The following is an 18,029-nucleotide window of genomic DNA, read 5'->3' on the forward strand; positions in this document are numbered from 1 at the left end:
CCCCATCTCTACTAAAAATAAAAAATTAGCCAGGCGTGGTGGTGTATGCCTGCAATCCCAGCTACTTGGGAGGCTGAGGTGGGAGAATTGCTTGAACCCGGGAGGCAGAGGTTGCAGTGATTGCAACCTCTGAGATTGCACCATTGCACTCCAGTCTGGGCAACGAGCAAAACTCCGTCATAAAAACAAAAATGAAAAAAACAAAAGAACAACAAAAAAAACTAACCTGCTAACCTTATCAAGAAAAGTGTACTTTTCATTTTCCTGAAAGCTAGATTAACAATAATCATAGATAAAAAAAATACACTAAGGCTTGAATGCGTATTTTGTGCTGGGTGCCTGATTCAAACAGGTGTTATGGTCAGGCATAGTGGCTCACACCTTTCCCAATCCCAGCACTTTGGGAGGCCGAGGCGGGCGGATCACTTGAGCTCAGGAGTTCAAGACCAGCCTGGCCAACATGGTGAAAACTCGTCTCTACTAAAAATACAAAAATTAGCCAGACATGATGGTGTGTGCCTGTAGCCCCAGCTACTTGGAAGGCTGAGCAGGAGAATCACTTGAACCCGGGAGATGGAGGTGGCAGTGAGGCGAGACTGCACCATTGCACTCCAGCCTAGGTGACGAAGCGAGACTCCATCTCTAAGAAAACTAAGGCTTAGGGATCATTAGACTAACTTCCTAAGGTCATATTGCTAGTAAGTGGTGGAGCCAGAATCCAAACCCATTGACTCCTCTAAGTCCACGTTCATGATACTACACTAAGAGACTAGGAATGGTGCTGACGGTAAGATACCCACTGGCAGCCAGTGGGAAGAGCAAGTAACGTCAGCATTTTGGCATTACTGAAGGGACTGGCAGGGTCACTGTGCATCTCAAGGTTTGGCGGTAAACTTCCTACAGGCCCAGCTCAGAGCCTCTTGCCTGACAGCAGAAACACGGAAGGGATTATGATGTGACAAAAGTTAGCTTTTAAATTCAGGAATCCTCAGTATATTGAAATACTTCTGGCTTTATGAAGACCCTGTCTCCTGTGCAGAAGGTCACACGGATCTTCTGGCATGTACCAGGCATGTCATTTTAAGTAGAGTAGGAGGAAGTGAGATGAAAACCTGAAAGGATCATACCACCTAAAATACTGACATCTTAAAAACTGATGTTAATGGCCAGAATCTATGCAGACTATGAAGAGACTAGCTTATTGCGTTATCACTCTGGGCAGAAAAACTTGCATAGAATCACAAAATCAAAATATTTATTTTGTTCTTTTTCATATGACACTGTTAAAACATTCCTACTACAGCAATACTGTTCTCCAGGAGCTTACAATCTAAAACAGTCAACATTAATTGTAGACCCAATAATTAAGGCATTATATCAAATGCAGACTTTGTATCTTTTTTTTTTTTGAGACAGAGTTTTGCTCTTGTTGCCCAGGTTGGAGTGCAATGGCGCCATCTTGGCTCACTGCAACCTCTCCCTCCCGGGTTCAAGTGATTCTCCTGCCTCAGCCTCCGGAGTAGCTGGGATTACAGGCATGAGCCACCACACCCGGCTAATTTTTGTATTTTTAGTAGAGATGGGGTTTCACCACGTCGGCCAGGCTGGTCTCAAACTCCTGACCTTAGGTGATCCGCGCCCCCCTCGGCCTCCCAAAATGTGTGAGCCACTGTGCCCGGCCGAGTTTGTATCTTTTGATGTATCTTTTGAAGGAGCAGCTGGAGAGGGCAGGATCAAAATTAAATGATATGAAAGTGTACTCCCCTCCTCGTGCTCCTTATAAGGAACGCCTTCTGACTAGAACCTAAGACCAGTACCCACAGCCTGAAAGGGAATTTCAGACAACCCTACCATAGAAGTAGTGAAGAAACCTTAATTTCTAATTTCCTAGTGGATACAGTGAGGATTCCATTTGTGGGCAATGGGGATGCTGGGAGTTCCTCCATCACAGACTAGAGACAGCACCTAAGATTCTGTAACTCTGGGAAGGGTACCATCCTTATAGAAATTCCAGTGGGGCAACTGCCTCTTGAAGCATGGTTAAAGTCTCTAACAGGTTTATAAATGCCAATTTCTGGTTGATATTTATATCCATAGCATAGCACTGTCTACTGCATCAGGAGGGCTATGGAGATGTAATACACTAGACATGAGATTAAAAAAAAAAATTAAAGAAAAGGGAAAGGACAGCAGAGTAAGGGGGCCGAAAAAATGGTGATGCAGTCTTCTAATAGATGTGAATGGGGAAGAAAGAAAAGAGAAGTTTGGATTCAAAATGAACAAAGAAGCATTAAATTCCAAATGAACAGGTATACAGAAATGAAAAGTTAATGAGATCATTGTATTATCACAATCCAAGAGCTCAAGATGGAATTTAAGCTTTTTCTCCTTCACTAGCTTCATCCTTTGGCACCTAGTCTAAGAATCTCTGAAATTCAGGTTTTAATACCTGTCTCTCCTGAATACCTGAAGACCTAATCTAAACTGATATTTCTGTGAATTTCAGTCATAGCATTTTGTCTTAACTGGCCTTGAATTTTCTTTCTTTTTTTTTTTTCTTCTGAGACAGGATCTTGCTTTGTCACCCGGGCTAAGTACAGTGGCACAATCATGGCTCACTGCAGCCTCGACCTTCAGGGCAAAAGCAATCCTCCTGCCTCAGTCTCCCAAGTAGCCAGGACTACAGGTGTGCACCACCATGCCTGGCTAATTTTTCATTTTTTATAGAGATAGGATCTCACTATGTTGTCCAGGCCTGTCTCGAACTTCGGGGGACAAGGCATCCTCCCACCTTGGCCTCCCAAAGTGTTGGGATTACAGGCATGAGCCATTGGGTCTAGCTGGCCTTACTGATAAGGTTCTGTTGCTGGGAGGGTATTCTATAGCAGTTCATGCTGAGATTTCTAGAGAGCACCAGTGTCACTACTAACTATTGATTCCTATTTATTTATCATGGTTTTAAGATTCCTTGGCTTGAGACAACAGGCTGTATTACACCTTTTTGTTGGACTTTGTCAGTACCTGTCATTCACCCTGCTCATGTTAAGTATCATCATTACAAGGTGACGGAATGAGAGAAAAGCGCAAAGCTCTAAATGTTGGTTCTTGGATTTTAACCTCAATCCAGTAGGCTTATAACCCTCTCTTGGTTCAAAGCCATACAAGTACACATTCCTTGCTCTCCAATATTTAACTGGCACCCATGGAGAAAGTACAAACTACAAAACCACGACACAGGCCAACAGGATAAGTTTCCTCTGCCCTGAGGCACAACTGGATCTAGCACCAAGAAGGGCAGGATTTAACAGACCAGCACAAGACAAATCAATTTAAAGAGGTAGTTTGAACCGGGACTAAGACTGCAGTGTAGACTACAACTGAACAGAATAAAAATCCAATGTGGTTCTTCACTGAGAACAGGGGTTTTGGCCACTTGTAATGTAATTAAACCCCCACGAATAACAAAGATGGTTATATGGAGGATGAGGATCTGCTTGGTATGAGCACAGTTGGAGCCTGAGGAAAATCTGGCCATCAGCAAACCACACCCTGAGTCTTTCCAAAGAGAAAGCTGGGCTTTTGCCCTTTTGGCCCATGACTGGTAGATTTACACTGCAGATCAAAGGTCTCTCTCAACAATCAAATTACTTCCAAGAAACCACAGACCTTTAAAAATAAGGACTAGTGACTTCATACAGGCTAGTAAAAATACTTTGGCTACAGCCCTTCACACATGTATGCTTGGGTATACACACACACAGGTGGAGCTCAATAAATGTGGAATGATTAGGTATTGATCAGCAGTATTTACTACATGAGTTAAGTCCAGACACACCATCTACCAATCAGCAATTCAAATTTCCATGCCCAGTATCAGGCAGCCAGCCCACCAGGCAATATTTCCTTAGCTTAAAGCAGAGATTCTCAAAGTGTGGTCCCTTGTAACATGAGCAGGAACTCAGAAGTGCCACTCTGGGGGCTTTGGGGTTGAGGCCCAGCAGTCAGTGTTTTAACAAGCCCTACAGGTGATTTTGATGCACACTAAAGCTTGAAAATCACTGTTTTAGAGGCAGACATGCGAAAACGGTAATGGAAAAAAATAATTCGAACTCTTTTGCTTCACTTCAGCTGGGACAAACCAAGGTATCAAGCCAAAGTAAACTGCGAATGGTTTTATTTAAAAATACCTATTTCTATTTTCTAAAACTGATTGTCATTTTTTGATTGGCAAGTTCATGCTAATCAAAGTGTTAAGTGGGAATGCAGGTTGATGAGTCAGCCATCCAAGAATACACACTCTGCAAGCTCTAAGACTGTATTTAGTCTGAAACCACCCCTCTGCACACTACTAAAATTTTGGTATAATGCATCACATCTGGACAAAGGCACAATGTATTTCCCACTCATTGAATCCAAAAACTGGACCTTGTTTTCTTTTTCTTTGAGATGGAGTTTCACTCTTGTTGCCCAGGCTGGAATGCAATGGCGCCATCTTGGCTCACTGCAACCTCCACCTCCTAAGTTCAAGTGATTCTCCTGCCTCAGCCTTCTGAGTAGCTGGGATTACAGGCGCCCGCCACCATGCCCAGCTCATTTTTGTATTTTTAGTAGAGACGGGGTTTCACCATGTTGACCAGGCTAGTCACGAACTCCTGTCCTCAGGTGATCCAGCCTGCCTTGGCCCCCTAACGTGCTGGGATTACAGGCGTGGGCCACTGTGTCCGGCCCTGGACCTTATTTTCTAATGTTAAGTTTGAGTTCTGGGTTTAGTTGGGCAAGAATTTCCCTCAGCTGCCATCAATCCTGGCTGAAGTTAACCCCTTTCCATCGCTGACCCAGGGAAAAAAACTACCAAATTTACTTACTATCTGTTAAAAATTCAAAAAGGAAGCAGATGATCAAGTCATTGAACAAAAAGCTACATGGATTAGACAAGAACATATAACATGGCTCTAAGATGATGGAGAAGGAAAAGACATTTCATGGGTGGCTTCTCCTTAAAAGAAATGGGAAACTCAGCTTATTAGAAAAAACAATTTGGGAGGTTACCACTTTAGCTCAGAGACTGTAAACTAAACCTCTGTTGAGCAGGAGGTGTGTGTGTCTGTGTGTGTGTGTGTGTGTGTGTGTGTGTACGTGCACAAAGAGGAGCAAGAAGGGATGATTGGAGCAGGAAATCACGTCTTCAAGTCTTGAACAGCTTCCCACTGCAATCGATAAGGCCACGCCAGAGTTTGACATCAATGGCAATGCTCTGTGATGTCCACTACCACTGCCTTCTTCCAGCTGAAGAGGAAGTATCCTGTACCGGCCCCTGCTGCTACTGCAATGCAGAGGTACCCGTTGTAGGTCATGAAGATAAGCATGAGGAAGTAGCTTATGACCACCTGGATGATGTGCAGCACTGTTTGCAGGAGGTGAGGAAAGCTCAGCATCTGCTGCCTGGAGAGTAAACAGGGACACAACAATCAGGGACTCCTAGGAGTTCTGCAGATCAGGAGAAAGAGGGAAGAGCTCTTGCCATGAGCTCAGCTGGAACTGGACAGCCACTCTGGCAACTCATGGGTACTTGAATGTTCTTTGATTGGTCCATGGAAATGAAACAGCACAGGGCTGTCAGGCTTATAAACATTGGTCAGATATGGCTGTGAGGAGGAACCCTTTTCCGGAGAAGGAGAAAAGGACGAGCAGTAATCTAGACTTATCTCCACCTTAGATCCTGAAAGGGAAGCGTAAACCCTCTCCCGCTCATCTGCCCGAATGTTTTTAGGTTTCCCACCTTTGTAAAGTTTACATTCTACAAACACGGAAACAGAGGCTGGGGGTGGTGGCTAATGCCTTTAATCCCAGCACTTTGGGAGGCTGAGGTGGGCTGATTGCTTGAGCTCAGGAGTTTCAGACCAGCCTGGGCAACATGGCAAAACCTTGTCTCTACAAAAAATAAAAAAAATTAGCTGGGTGTTGTGGCTCATGCCTGTAGTTCCAGCTACTTGGGAGGCTGAGGTGGGAGGACCACTTGAGTCTGGAAGGCAGAGGTTGCAGTGAGTGAAGATCGTGCCACTGCACTTCAGCCTGGGCAATAGAGGGAGACCCTGTCTCCAGAAAAAAAAAAAAAATAGAATTGAGGGTTGGGTAGTATAGAAGAAATTACTTAATTAGGGATAAGGAGCCCTGGCTATTCATCCCCTGTGCCACCTTAGGTAGGTCACAATCCTTCTGGGCCTCAGTAAGCTCATCAGTACAATGGAAATAAATAACACTGCTTGTTTGAAAGCAGGATGTCAGTCTATAGGATTTCTTAAGGTCCAATTTGGTTTTAAGACTTACATTTTTATTAAAACAATCTCAAAAAACATTTGCCAATCCATGGGAAAAACCAATAATCACCCAAATACTTTCTTCGACAGAACACAGAAATTAATACAGTCTTATATTGTAAACAAAAAGAGGACAGAGCTGACTAGGTGTAATTTTATAGAATCAACTGCAATCTGCCATTCTTTTATATCTTGACCTGAATTTCTTAACTTGTTCATTATTATTTTGGTAAATATTTTAAAATATGGATTCTTCACTTCCCTTCTTCTGAAGTGGCCAATACCTACAACTCAGAACAAACATTCATATTTGCAGAAGACTTCCTCTCATTCCTCCTTTGGCCTGCTCATGACCTACAACCCAAACCTCTAAGGACAGTTTTGATCAAGGTCATACAGAACTCCTAACTCAAGAAGAGGGCTGCTGCTGATCACATAGCTGCACTTTGCTACTTAACTGATCAAGCTCTTTAGGACTTCATCTGGATCTGTTCAGTTCTTACCCAACAGTTTTGTGTGTCTCCATAAGGATGGTTCCATTTGGTCCTGGGACAGGCATGGAATTGTAGCGAATGCTGACTTGTGACTTACGCAGCAGGCTCTCTCGGGCTATCTTGAGTCCTTCATAGAACATTGCTAGTAAAAACACTGCCACAAAAGCTCCAGCCATTTCTAAGTATGGAAGGAAAATATGGTGGTACTGTCAAACATGTGCAAAATCATTAGCCAATGTGCTGTCCAGCTAGAAAGACACACAGAAAAAATGCTACTCTCAGTTTTTGAAGACATTATATTATTCCCTCTTCTCTTGCCCAGATAGGAGAACAGCTAAGATGGTGTAACTGAAAACTATTGCCTCTGCCAAGAACATGTTTACTTTTTGATTAAGATAAGAAAAAAAATCAGAACAACAATAACCTTTTGGTCAGACTGCTTGATGTCATTAAATTAGGTTTGTTACACTGAAACACACAATGTAGAATATTCCTGAATAGGCATTTCAATTCCAAGTCTTTCACACTGGGAAGTGTTGGTAATGACATAAATGTATTCAAACTGCTAATTTAACACGTTACCTGAACGAAATGCTCTCCTTCTTCCCAAAACAAATTGATTTTATGGCTCCAAAGAGACATCTGGTACCTAAGGCAGTCCAACTGACTACTGAGTTTGCGCAAGTTAAATTTAAAGTATACCATACAACATAATAGACACAAAGAGATGGGTAATCATCTGCCTCAAAACTAGGAGTGACTAAGATGGGCCATGCCAAGAATCAGGAAGGATGTGGGCCATAGTTTAGTAGACTAAAAGAACACTGGTCTAGGTAGCTCTGGAAGGTCTGGGTCCTTGTCCTAGCTCTGACATATTAACTCTATGATTGAGGGCAAGTCATTTCACTCTTTGTGGCACTTAATTTATCGTAAAATTGAAGTATTATATTAGAGCAATAGTTTTAAACTTAGAGTTATTTTGTGGTATTTAACTTGACTTAGTCTTATGTCCAGGACTAATAACTTATTAAATAAGTAAACACTCTGAGGCCAGGCATGGTGGTTCATGCCTGTAATCCCAGCACTTTGGGAGGCCGAGGTGGGTGGATCACCTGAGGTCAGGAGTTTGAGACCAGCCTGGCAAACACGGCAAAACCCCGTTTCTACTAAAAATACAAAAATTAGCTGGGCATGGTGGTGGGTGCCTGTAACTCTAGCTACTTGGGAGGCTAAGGCAGGAGAATTGCTTGAACTTGGGAGCGGAGATTGCAGTGAGCCAAGATAGCTGCCATTGCACTCCAACCTGGGTGACAAGAATGAAACTCCATCTCAAAAAAAAAAAAAAAAAAAAAAAAGTAAACACTCTGGAAAAGAATGAAAGAAAATGGATTGCAAAAGACTTCTATCTGGTATCTAAATTATTTTTTAGAGCTCCAAAACATACAGGTTAGTTAACAGAGGTTTACCAGAGGACCAAAAAAGTACTGTGTTTCCTACCTTCTAGGTAGGAAATAGGAACCAAGATGGTTATGCATCATTACCATGTTGACTCAGTAGTTAGGACAGAAACAGGTGCTGGACTTCCAAATTATTTGTCACTGTCTCTCATGTGACTATCACCTTCCAGCACTACCTGATGGCTTACTCACCTCCAGCTGTATTGATCACCAAACCGGAAAACAGTAGTTCCACATTCTTAAAGCCAAAGTAGAAGGTCATAGGCTGCCAGAAAACCAAAACAAGTCAGTTAGAGATGAATGAAAATTCTAAATGAGAATTTGGGGCAAAGAAGCTTAGAACATTTAAAAGTAGAAGATCTGGATAGTAAGAAGAGACACTCATGTGAGTGGGAAGCCCTCATTTTAGTGTTACTACCACAGGCACCGAGCATGAGTACTCTACTGGGCCCCCACCATCAACATTTATCTTTCTTTCTTTTTTTTTTTTTTTTTGAGACAGATTCTCTCTCTGTCACCCAGGCTGGAATGCAGTTGTGAGATCTCAGCTCACTAAAACCTCTACCTCCCAGGTTCAAGCAATTCTCCTGCCTCAGCCTCCCAAGTAGCTGGGACTACAGGCACATGCCACCATGCCTGGCTAATTTTTTGTATTTTTAGTAGAGACAGGGTTTCACCGTGTTAGCCAGGATGGTCTCGATCTCCTGACCTCGTGATCCACCTGCCTCCACCTCCCAAAGTGTTGGGATTACAGGCATGAGCCACTGCGCCTGGCCAACTTTTGTCTTTCTCTCTTTTCCACACAAGGCATAAAGACCAGAACTTAATTCAGAAAAGAGTCGATTTTAGACGGGACTACCAAAGAAAGAAGCCTAAAATCTTGGTTCTGGTGTGACTCTGTAAGTAGCCTGCCATGTAATCTTGGGCAAATTACTTGCTTGGGTCTGCTTTAGTTATCCTCACTGGTAAACTGACCTTTAAAGATAATAAGCTTCCAACACTAAAATTCCATTATTTCTATTACCCAAGTGGGTGGGAAAGGGCCTGCATTGCCCCTCCTATGGCACTCACCATCATCATCATGTGGCTGTCTCCTCCACCATGGGAGTGTGAGGCTGAAGTGGCTGGGTGATGGTGAGAAGGTTGCATGGTACTGTTGGAGTCCATATAGCTCATCCCCATATGGTGGGAATGATCCATTTTTTCCAGGAAAAGTTGAGGGTCAGCAGAAGATTCTTTTAAGAGAAAGAATTATATATAATAATTTAAGGATATAAAAATCTTGTTTCTTTTTTTTTTTAATTTTTAGAGATGGAATCTTGCCATGTTGCCCAGGCTGGAATGCAATGGCTATTCACAGGCATGATCCCGCTACTGATCAATACAGGAGTTTTGACCTGCTCCATTTCTGACCTAGGCTGGTTCACCAGGCAACCTGGTGGTTCCCTGCTCCTGGGCTTGTTTCTTGGTAAATACTTTGTCTATATGGAATTTGTCTAATAAATGAATGCTCTCCTGGCATCTTTACTCAGAATTATTTTTCATAATCTACAGATGGAGAGAGAAGGAATTCATGCTAATAGAGATCACTTTTGGAGACTGTAGCAGAAAGGGTTTACATGTAGGGCTACAGATGCCTAATCCTTCCTTATTCTGCAGAATTGTTCCTTTTTTTTTTTTTTGAGACAGGGTCTTGCTCTGTCACCCAGGCTGGAGTGCAACTCACTGCAGCCTCAACCTCAGCCTCCTAAGGAGGTAGAATCACAGGCCTTAGCTTAGTCCACCACCATCACCATGCCTAGCTAATTTTTTGTTTTACGGTACAGATGAGGTCTCATGTTGCCCAGGCAGGTCTCAAACTCTTGAGCTCAAGCAATCCTCTTGCCTTGGCCTCCCAAAGTGTTGGGATTACCCATGTAAGCCACTGTGTCCAGCCAGTATAGTTCCTTTAATAGGTATTGCTTAATATATGTTCAAACTTAAATATTAGATAAGGAGAAGAAAAGCAGCTTCTTTGGATTGCAGGAAACAGACAATCTGTAATAAGATACAAATGAACGCCGTTAATGAAATTTAACTGCTTTAAGGCTTTCTAATCATAAATGTCAGCAGATGAAAAGCAAGGACTTCAGATAAGTCACCTAATTGGGATGGCCTGTGCCTAATCTGGATATTTTGATTACATTTTCACATACAGGACAACCAGCCTTCAGCTAATTTAAATTTGAAGAAAGGTCTACTGTGGCCCTAGGCAAGCAATGTGCTCAGACTTTAGATATAATTTCAATCCTACCAGGACATTAGAGTGAAGAACATGAAAAACAAGGTATAAATTGGATACTCTATATTAAATTAAGTCCAGACAACTGCAAATTCAGCCTTGTTTCTTTACTACCACATCACTGTATTGCTGCAAAAGTCATCTAAGACATAAACCAAGGAGCAATAATTCCCTTTTCTTTAAATTTTTTTTTTATTTTTGAGACAGAGTTTTGCATTGTTGCCCAGGCTAGAGAACAGTGGCGTGATCTTGGCTCACTGCAACCTTCACCTCCTGGATTCAAGCGATTCTTGTGCCTCAGCTGCCTGAGTAGTTGGGATTACAGGTGTGTACCACCACACCTGGCTAATTTTTTAATTTTTAGTAGAGATGGGGTTTCACCATGTTGGCCAGGCTGGTCTCGAACTCCTAAGCTCAAGTGATCTGCCCGCCTCGGCCTCCCAAAGTGCTGGGATTATAGGCTTGAGCTACTGTGCCTGGCCCAGAAGCAATAACTCCTATAGCTAGAGTTGGAGTGGGAGAGTGGGAAGCTGGGGTGTGTGGAAGGGAAGGTGTTGATGGATTTTCTTTATGTGTCCCTCAACTCCAGTCTGTGGAAGAAAAAGTGGTTTTAAAAATTCCAAGTAGGTATTCGTGTTCATGAAACCAAGTATGCTTTTCATTATTCATGCACTCAATAAATATTTATCAAGCTCCTATTACATACCAAACTCTAACCTAAGTGCTAATAATTCAACAGTGAATATGACAAACAAGGTTCCTAATAGGGAGAGAAACAATAAACACAATTTCATGTTGTGAAGGAAATAAGCTGAGAAATAAGACACAATTACTAAGAGGTAAAGAAGAAATTGGCTAGGTGCGGTGGCTCATGCCTGTTATCCCAGCACTTTGGAAGGCTGAGGCGGGCAGATCACTTGAGGCCAGGAGTTCGAGACCAGCCTGGCCCAACATGATGAAACCCCATCTCTACTTTAAAAAAAAAAAAAAAAGCAACAAAAATATTAGCCAGGTGTGGTGGTGTGCACTTGTAATCCCAGTTACTCGAGTGGCTGAGGCATGAGAATCACTTGAACTTGGGAGGTGGAGGTTTCAGTGAGTCAAGGTTGCACCACTGCACTCCAGCCTAGGTGACAGAAGGAGACTGTCTCAAAAAAAAAAAAAAAAAAAAAGACTGTAGGTAGGAAATTTATATCGATTCAGGGAGCTATCTATTTATCTATTTTCTCCTTGTTAACTCCTACCCCATGGTTCTATGACAGCTGGCTTAAGAAATAGGTTCTTATTTCTAGTGAAGGATAAGGCAAAGCATCAGGTAGGCATAATCAAAGATCCCCTTTCATGCCAGACACTAGATTATTTTATAATTATAGAGCTTGACAGTGAAACCCCGTCTCTACTAAAAATACAAAAATTAGCCAGGCATGGTGGCATGCGGCTGTAATCCCAGCTTCTCAGGAGGCTGAGGCAGAGAATTGCTTAAACCCGGGAGGCGGAGGTTGCAGTGAGCAGAGATCATGCCGCTGCACTCCAGCCTGGGCAGCAAAGCAAGACTCCATTAAAAAAAAAAAAAAAAAAAAAATTACAGAGCTCAACAATCTGGTATTATTGATACCATTACCATAAAGAGATTAGATTGGAGGTATAAAAACATACATAACAGGGTCTTTGTCTACAACATTTTTAGAGTAAACACGAAAAAATACAATGCACAATAAAATAAAGACCACGCTCAAAGTGTCAATGATGGGACAAATGGCAGGTGGGCAGCTGTTTTCAGATAAAGAGGTAATCACGGTAGGATGGAGAGATCACTGGCATCTGAGTGATCATAAATTATGATATTGAACCAAACAAATGCAGTAAGAATGAAAAGACTTTCGCTAGCCAGGAAGACTATTAACACATCCTTATAAAAAGATAAAGGCAGAAGACACAAATACTGTTCTCTTCCAATAAGAGTCTGAAAAATGATTATAGCATAAGAAAACCATAAAGGATTATTTCATTCCATATTATCAATATGAATCGTGGTCAGGAAGAGGCAATGAATATTTGCAAGAGTGCCTTCTTAAGACCAAAGGAAATAAAGAAATGAACATGGAGTCTTTCCTCAAGGAGCTTTAAGGCTAAAAGCTAGAAAGGGAAACTGAACAGTCATAATTTTCATTTTGGGATATAAGATAACATGTAAAGGACTGTTAAAAAAGCAAGACTAGGCCAGGCGCAGTGGCTCACCCCTGTAATCCCAGCACTTTGGGAGGCCGAGGTGAGCGGATCACCTGAGGTCAGGAGTTTAAGACCAGCCTGACTAAAAACCCCGTCTCTACTGAAAATACAAAACTTAGCCAGATCTAGTGGCAGGCACCTGTAATCCCAGCTACTTGGGAGGCTGAGGCAGGAGAATCACTTGAACCCGGGAGGCAGAGGTTGCAGTGAGCCAAGACTGTGCCATTGCACTCCAGCCTGGGCAACAGACTGAGACTCCATCTCAAAAAAAAAAAAAAAAAAAAACAACAAAAAAAGACTATAGTACCACAAACTACCTAAAAGTTGTAACCCTGATGATTTCCTTGATGAACTTTCATAACATTAATTATTACCATGAACTAATTTCGAAGACCCACAGGTTCTTAATTATTCAGGCCCCTCATTATCAATTAAGAGAAATCTACTCAATGATGACACATTATCAAATCTCTTCAGACATATCAGTGACTCAGGACAAGGTATATACAAATTTCCAGAAAACCTTTCAAAGTATGCACCTGTTTTGAAGTGTCATCTGTGCAGGATATATTTCACATCCAAATATACTAGGAGATAGAACAAGAGCAGAATCTACTTGCTCTCACTGTCAGTAGACAATGGATGTAATGTAATGGAATCCTATGCAAGGCTTACCCAATGGTGTATGAATAGGAAGGTACAAAGCTGTTGGAGATTACTATATAAACATACACTGTAGGCTCAAACACAAACCAATCCTGATAAGTCCTTAAGCTCACTAAAAGCTTTATTTTAGGAAAAGATCCCATGGGAATATGCAAAGCTAAATGACATCAAAAAAGGAAAAACTTACAAATTAATTATTAAAGCATAATAAATGAAAGTGATTATATTTTTTTATCTTCCCACTTAAATTTTCAGTGATGTGCTGTATGTATTTGGATAACTTATCTTCTAAAGCAATCAAACACACCTAACCCATTCTCTCTAGAATAGAAATTCAACTTATAGGAGGTAAACTACCATTGGTTCTTTTTAGCCTGTTCCTTTGGTAGCTTTAATCTAAGATGACTCAAGCTCAGCTGCTTCCAAAATAAAAATGGGTATTGATGTAAAAATAAGTTAAAATCCAGGGTCATAGCAATCTTTTTTTTTTGGAGATGGAGTCTCGCTCTGTCACTCAGGCTGGAGTGCAGTGGACGGATCTCAACTCACTGCAAGCTCCGCCTCCCTGGGTTCACGCCATTCTCCTGCCTCAGCCTCCTGAGTAGCTGGGACTACAGGCGCCCGCCACCTCGCCCGGCTAGTTTTTTGTATTTTTTAGTAGAGACGGGGTTTCACCGTGTTAGCCAGGATGGTCTCGATCTCCTGACCTCGTGATCTGCCCGTCTCGGCCTCCCAAAGTGCTGGGATTACAGGCTTGAGCCACCGCGCCTGGCCGGTCACAGCAATCTTTGCTCTACTTTTTTTTTTTTTAGATGGAGTCTCACTCTGTCGCCCAGGCTGGAGTGCAGTGGTGCGATCTTGGCTCGCTGCAACCTCCACCTCTCAGGTTCAAGCAATTCTCCGGCCTCAGCTTCCCTAGTAGCTAGGATTACAGGCATGTGCCACCATGCCCAGCTAATTTTTTATTTTTAGTGGAACCAGGTTTTACCATTTTAGCAAGGCTGGTGTTGAACTCCTGACCTCAAATGATCTGCCCACTTTGGCCTCCCAAAGTGCTGGGATAACAGGCATGAACCACCATGCCAGGACAAATTTACAAATTATTTGTAAAGAACAATACTGTCTAAATCTGTTTTGTATGGCTATAACAGAATACCTCAGGCTGGGTAATTTACAAAGAAAAGAGGTTTATTTGCCTCATGATTCTGGGGACTGGACAGTCCAAGAGCATGGTGCCAGCATCTGCGGGGCTTCTGGCAGAGAAGCAGAAAGGCAGGTGGGCATGTGCAAAGAGATATGGACTCACTTTACAGCAACCCAATCTTGCAGGAACGAATCCATTCCTGTGAAAGCAATAACTCACTCGCTCCTGAGAGTGGACATTAATTTACTCATGAGGGTGGATCCCTAATGACCCAAATGCCTACCGGCTCTCACCACTGTTACAAATACTAACCAAAAAAACGTGAATATGTAACTCAGGGACAGAACTGAAAAACAAACAATAAAAAAACCCTTAGGATTCCTAACCTTTAATCTATGATAAAATCCACCTACAATATTTTATTTACCAAGTTGAGCTTATAACTAGGGTAGAAAGATTAGAATTACTGTGACCAGGTGTGGTGGCTCACGCCTGTAATCTCAGCACTTTCGGAGGCCGAGGAGGGTGGATCACCTGAGGTCAGGAGTTCGAGACTAGCCTGACCAACATAGTGAAACCCCATCTCTACTAAAAATATAAAATTAGCTGGGCATGGTGGTGCATGCCTGTAATCCCAGCTACCTGGGAGGCTGAGGCAGGATAATCGCTTGAATCCAGGAGGTGGAGGTTGCAGTGAGCGAAGATCCTGCCATTGCACTCCAGCCTGGGCAATAAGAGCGAAACTCCATCTCAAACAATAACAACAACAACAACAACAACAACCACCCCCAAAACAAAGAAAGATTAGAATTACTGTACTGCCCTTTCATTTACTTTTTTTTTTTTTTTTGCCAATTGAGGTACACTAGTTTTCTTTAACATAATTCAAAATAGTTCAATACTGGAGAGTCACCTTTGCATTAAAATAATGGAATGACAGGATTTAACTACATAACTGAACACATCTATACAAAGAATTTGGAAGGTGAAGGTGAATTTTAAAAGAAAAGGAAGGTGATCTGATTGTATGTCCTGGGAAAGTTACTTAGCCATTCTGGAGCTGGTCTCCAGCCTATACAACTTGGAGGATTCTTGGGAGGATTATATGAGATAACATACATAAAGCATCTACCAAAGTGCCCGATAAATGGCAGTTATTATCATTATGTGGAAGATTAGGGGATAAAAGACCTTGCGTAGGGAAAATCCAATGAGTGAACTTCGTGGGAGAAGGCATTAGTCAAAATATTAGCTGGGTTTCTCTCCCCACTTGACTTTATTAAGACAACCCTTGACTTGTCTGTTAGCTTCTCTCCTACAAAGTATGCGAGTCAAGACTACTTTCAAGACTGGGCACAGTGGCTCACGCCTATAATCCCAGCACTTTGGGAGGCCGAGGTGGGAGGATCACTTGAGGTCAGGAGTTTGAGACCAGCCTGGCCAACATGGTGAAACCCCATCTCTACTAAAAATACAAAAATTAGCCGGGCATGGTGGCGGGTGCCTGTAATCCCAGCTACTTGGGAGGCTGAGGCAGGAGAATCACTTGAACCTGGGAGGCTGTGTTGTAGTGAACTGAGACTGCGCCATTGCTCTCTAGCCTGGGCGACAAGAGCAAAACTCTGTCTCAAAAAAAAAAAAAAAAAAGACTACTTTCAAGTCTCTTTCTGCCTGTCCTGATTCCTGAGACCATGCAGTGGCTATGAACACTCATGTGAACAGTTCATAAGACCTCTTCCTTCTAGCACAGAAATCTTGGATCTTTTTTTTTTTTTTTTTGAGACGGAGTCTCTGTCACCCAGGCTGGACTGCAGTGACACAATCTCAGCTCACTGCAACCTCCACCTCCTGAGTTCAAGTGATATAAAATAAAAGATGGCCTGGCCATCTTCTTGGATTATTAAAAAAGATGAGAAATGGTCTAGGAATTGACTATTTTAAAAAATTAAGCAAGAGGTTATATGGAATTTAGTTCCCATAAAATAGTTAAGAAAAGGAGTTTCTTTCTCAGGAAGGCTTTAAACTATTCAGTTTCTAGGGAACATTTATCTTCAGTTAGGTACCTGAAGTTGGCTATGTGCCAACTTGTTTCTGTTGCTCTGAATGCTATTAAATATAGGAAACAGCACATGCTATATTGACTCTTGAAGAGCTCAGCACTTCTATTGCTTTCCTCTCTCCCCCATTTAATAAGTACGGTATGATATTTTTCCAAATAACTTTCAAAACCTCCTTATAGTCAAGGGTCTTTCATAGTCAACCTCCAAAGATTATCAAAAAAGTTTTCCCTATACCTGCCCTGTCACCTCCAAGACAGACACAGTCTGTAAAATCTAGTATCTTTAACAAAAATACATACAAATTTATGGTCAGGAGTTAGGAAATTAGCAAGATGGCTAAATTCTGATGCCTATTCTGAGTCTTAGCATTGAGTATTGGCCTTATTTCTATTGCACAATAAGAATAAGATATAATAATCCATAGGGACTATGGAGATTAGATTGCACAAAAAGACTACACAGAAGTAGTCATACATCTGCCACATGGGCTCTTTTCTCTAGCTCAGACAGATATAATCTGGAGCCCCAGACAATTCTTTTGGAGACTGCCTGTCTTTCCTGGCTTCCATGATAAGGAAGAAAGTCTTTATTCTTAAAATGATTAGGGTCATATTCCTTTTTAGATTTGTAAAAACATTAAAAAAAGAGAAATCTATCTAGTTTATCTTCTACTTTCTATATTCATTACTTATAATTGGTAACTGTAAGTTTTTGGCAAGCACTTATACAGAAAATTCAAGGTCAAAGACAGTACACTACCATAAACAGGGATGCATGCTTATGGACTACGTCCACATGATCAAGCAACCAGTTTAACTGGGCGAATCCTGCCTTTTGATGACCTGTATGGGGTTAGCAGACACTCTGAGAAATGACTCTGGCTTTGTTTTGATTGCTTCTATAGGTGAATTTTAAAATTACCTTGGTTAGGTACGGTGGCTCATGCCTTTAATCTCAGCACTTTGGGAGGCCGAGGCGGGTGAATCACTTGAGGCCAGGAGTTTAAGACCAGCCTGGCCAACATGGCAAAACCCCAACTCTACTAAAAATTAGCTGGGTATGGTGGTGTGTCTGTAGTTCCAGCTACTCAGGAGGCTGAGGCATGATAATCACTTGAACACAGGAGGTGGAGGTTGCAGTGAGCTGAGATTGTGCCACTACACTCCAGACTGGGCGACAGAGCAAGATTCTTTCTCAATAAATAAAATAAAATAAAATAAAATAAAATAAAATAAAAATAAAAATTATCATCCAGGTGTGGTGGCTCACGCCTGTAATCCCAGCACTTTGGGAGGCCAAGGCGGGCAGATCATGAGGTCAGGAGATCGAGACCATCCTGGCTAACATGGTGAAACCTTGTCTCTACTAAAAATACAAAAAA

The 18,029-nt window shown here is 42.0% G+C and overlaps 3 protein-coding genes across 4 annotated transcripts in view; 1 reads left to right on the top strand and 2 right to left on the bottom strand.

Moving 5' to 3' along the window:
• Positions 1–18,029, top strand: part of CDC26 (cell division cycle 26) — a 258,302-nt gene that overhangs the window by 235,522 nt on the left and 4,751 nt on the right. Inside the window, exons 4-5 of one of the 2 annotated variants that reach the window (XR_007719767.1) lie at positions 9,076–9,167; positions 9,578–9,785. The gene's annotated coding sequence lies outside the window, so the exon portion shown is untranslated. Of the gene's footprint in view, positions 1–9,075; positions 9,168–9,577; positions 9,786–18,029 lie in introns of those variants that run through there. The other variant, XR_007719768.1, reaches the window with a different exon arrangement.
• The window catches only part of PRPF4 (pre-mRNA processing factor 4), a 141,300-nt gene that overhangs the window by 25,345 nt on the left and 97,926 nt on the right, over positions 1–18,029 (bottom strand). The window lies entirely within an intron of this gene.
• SLC31A1 (solute carrier family 31 member 1) overlaps positions 1,234–18,029 on the bottom strand; it is a 40,664-nt gene continuing 23,868 nt past the window's right edge. Inside the window, exons 2-5 of the mRNA XM_050761041.1 lie at positions 9,340–9,503; positions 8,461–8,533; positions 6,821–6,989; positions 1,234–5,442 (exon numbers count right to left, since the gene is read on the bottom strand). Coding sequence (XP_050616998.1) covers positions 5,241–5,442; positions 6,821–6,989; positions 8,461–8,533; positions 9,340–9,468 — 573 coding nt within the window. The 5' untranslated portion in view covers positions 9,469–9,503 and the 3' untranslated portion in view covers positions 1,234–5,240. The remainder of the gene's footprint in view (positions 5,443–6,820; positions 6,990–8,460; positions 8,534–9,339; positions 9,504–18,029) is intronic.

The sequence above is a fragment of the Macaca thibetana genome, chromosome 15, assembly GCF_024542745.1.
Source record: "Macaca thibetana thibetana isolate TM-01 chromosome 15, ASM2454274v1, whole genome shotgun sequence".
Lineage (NCBI taxonomy): Eukaryota > Metazoa > Chordata > Mammalia > Primates > Cercopithecidae > Macaca > Macaca thibetana.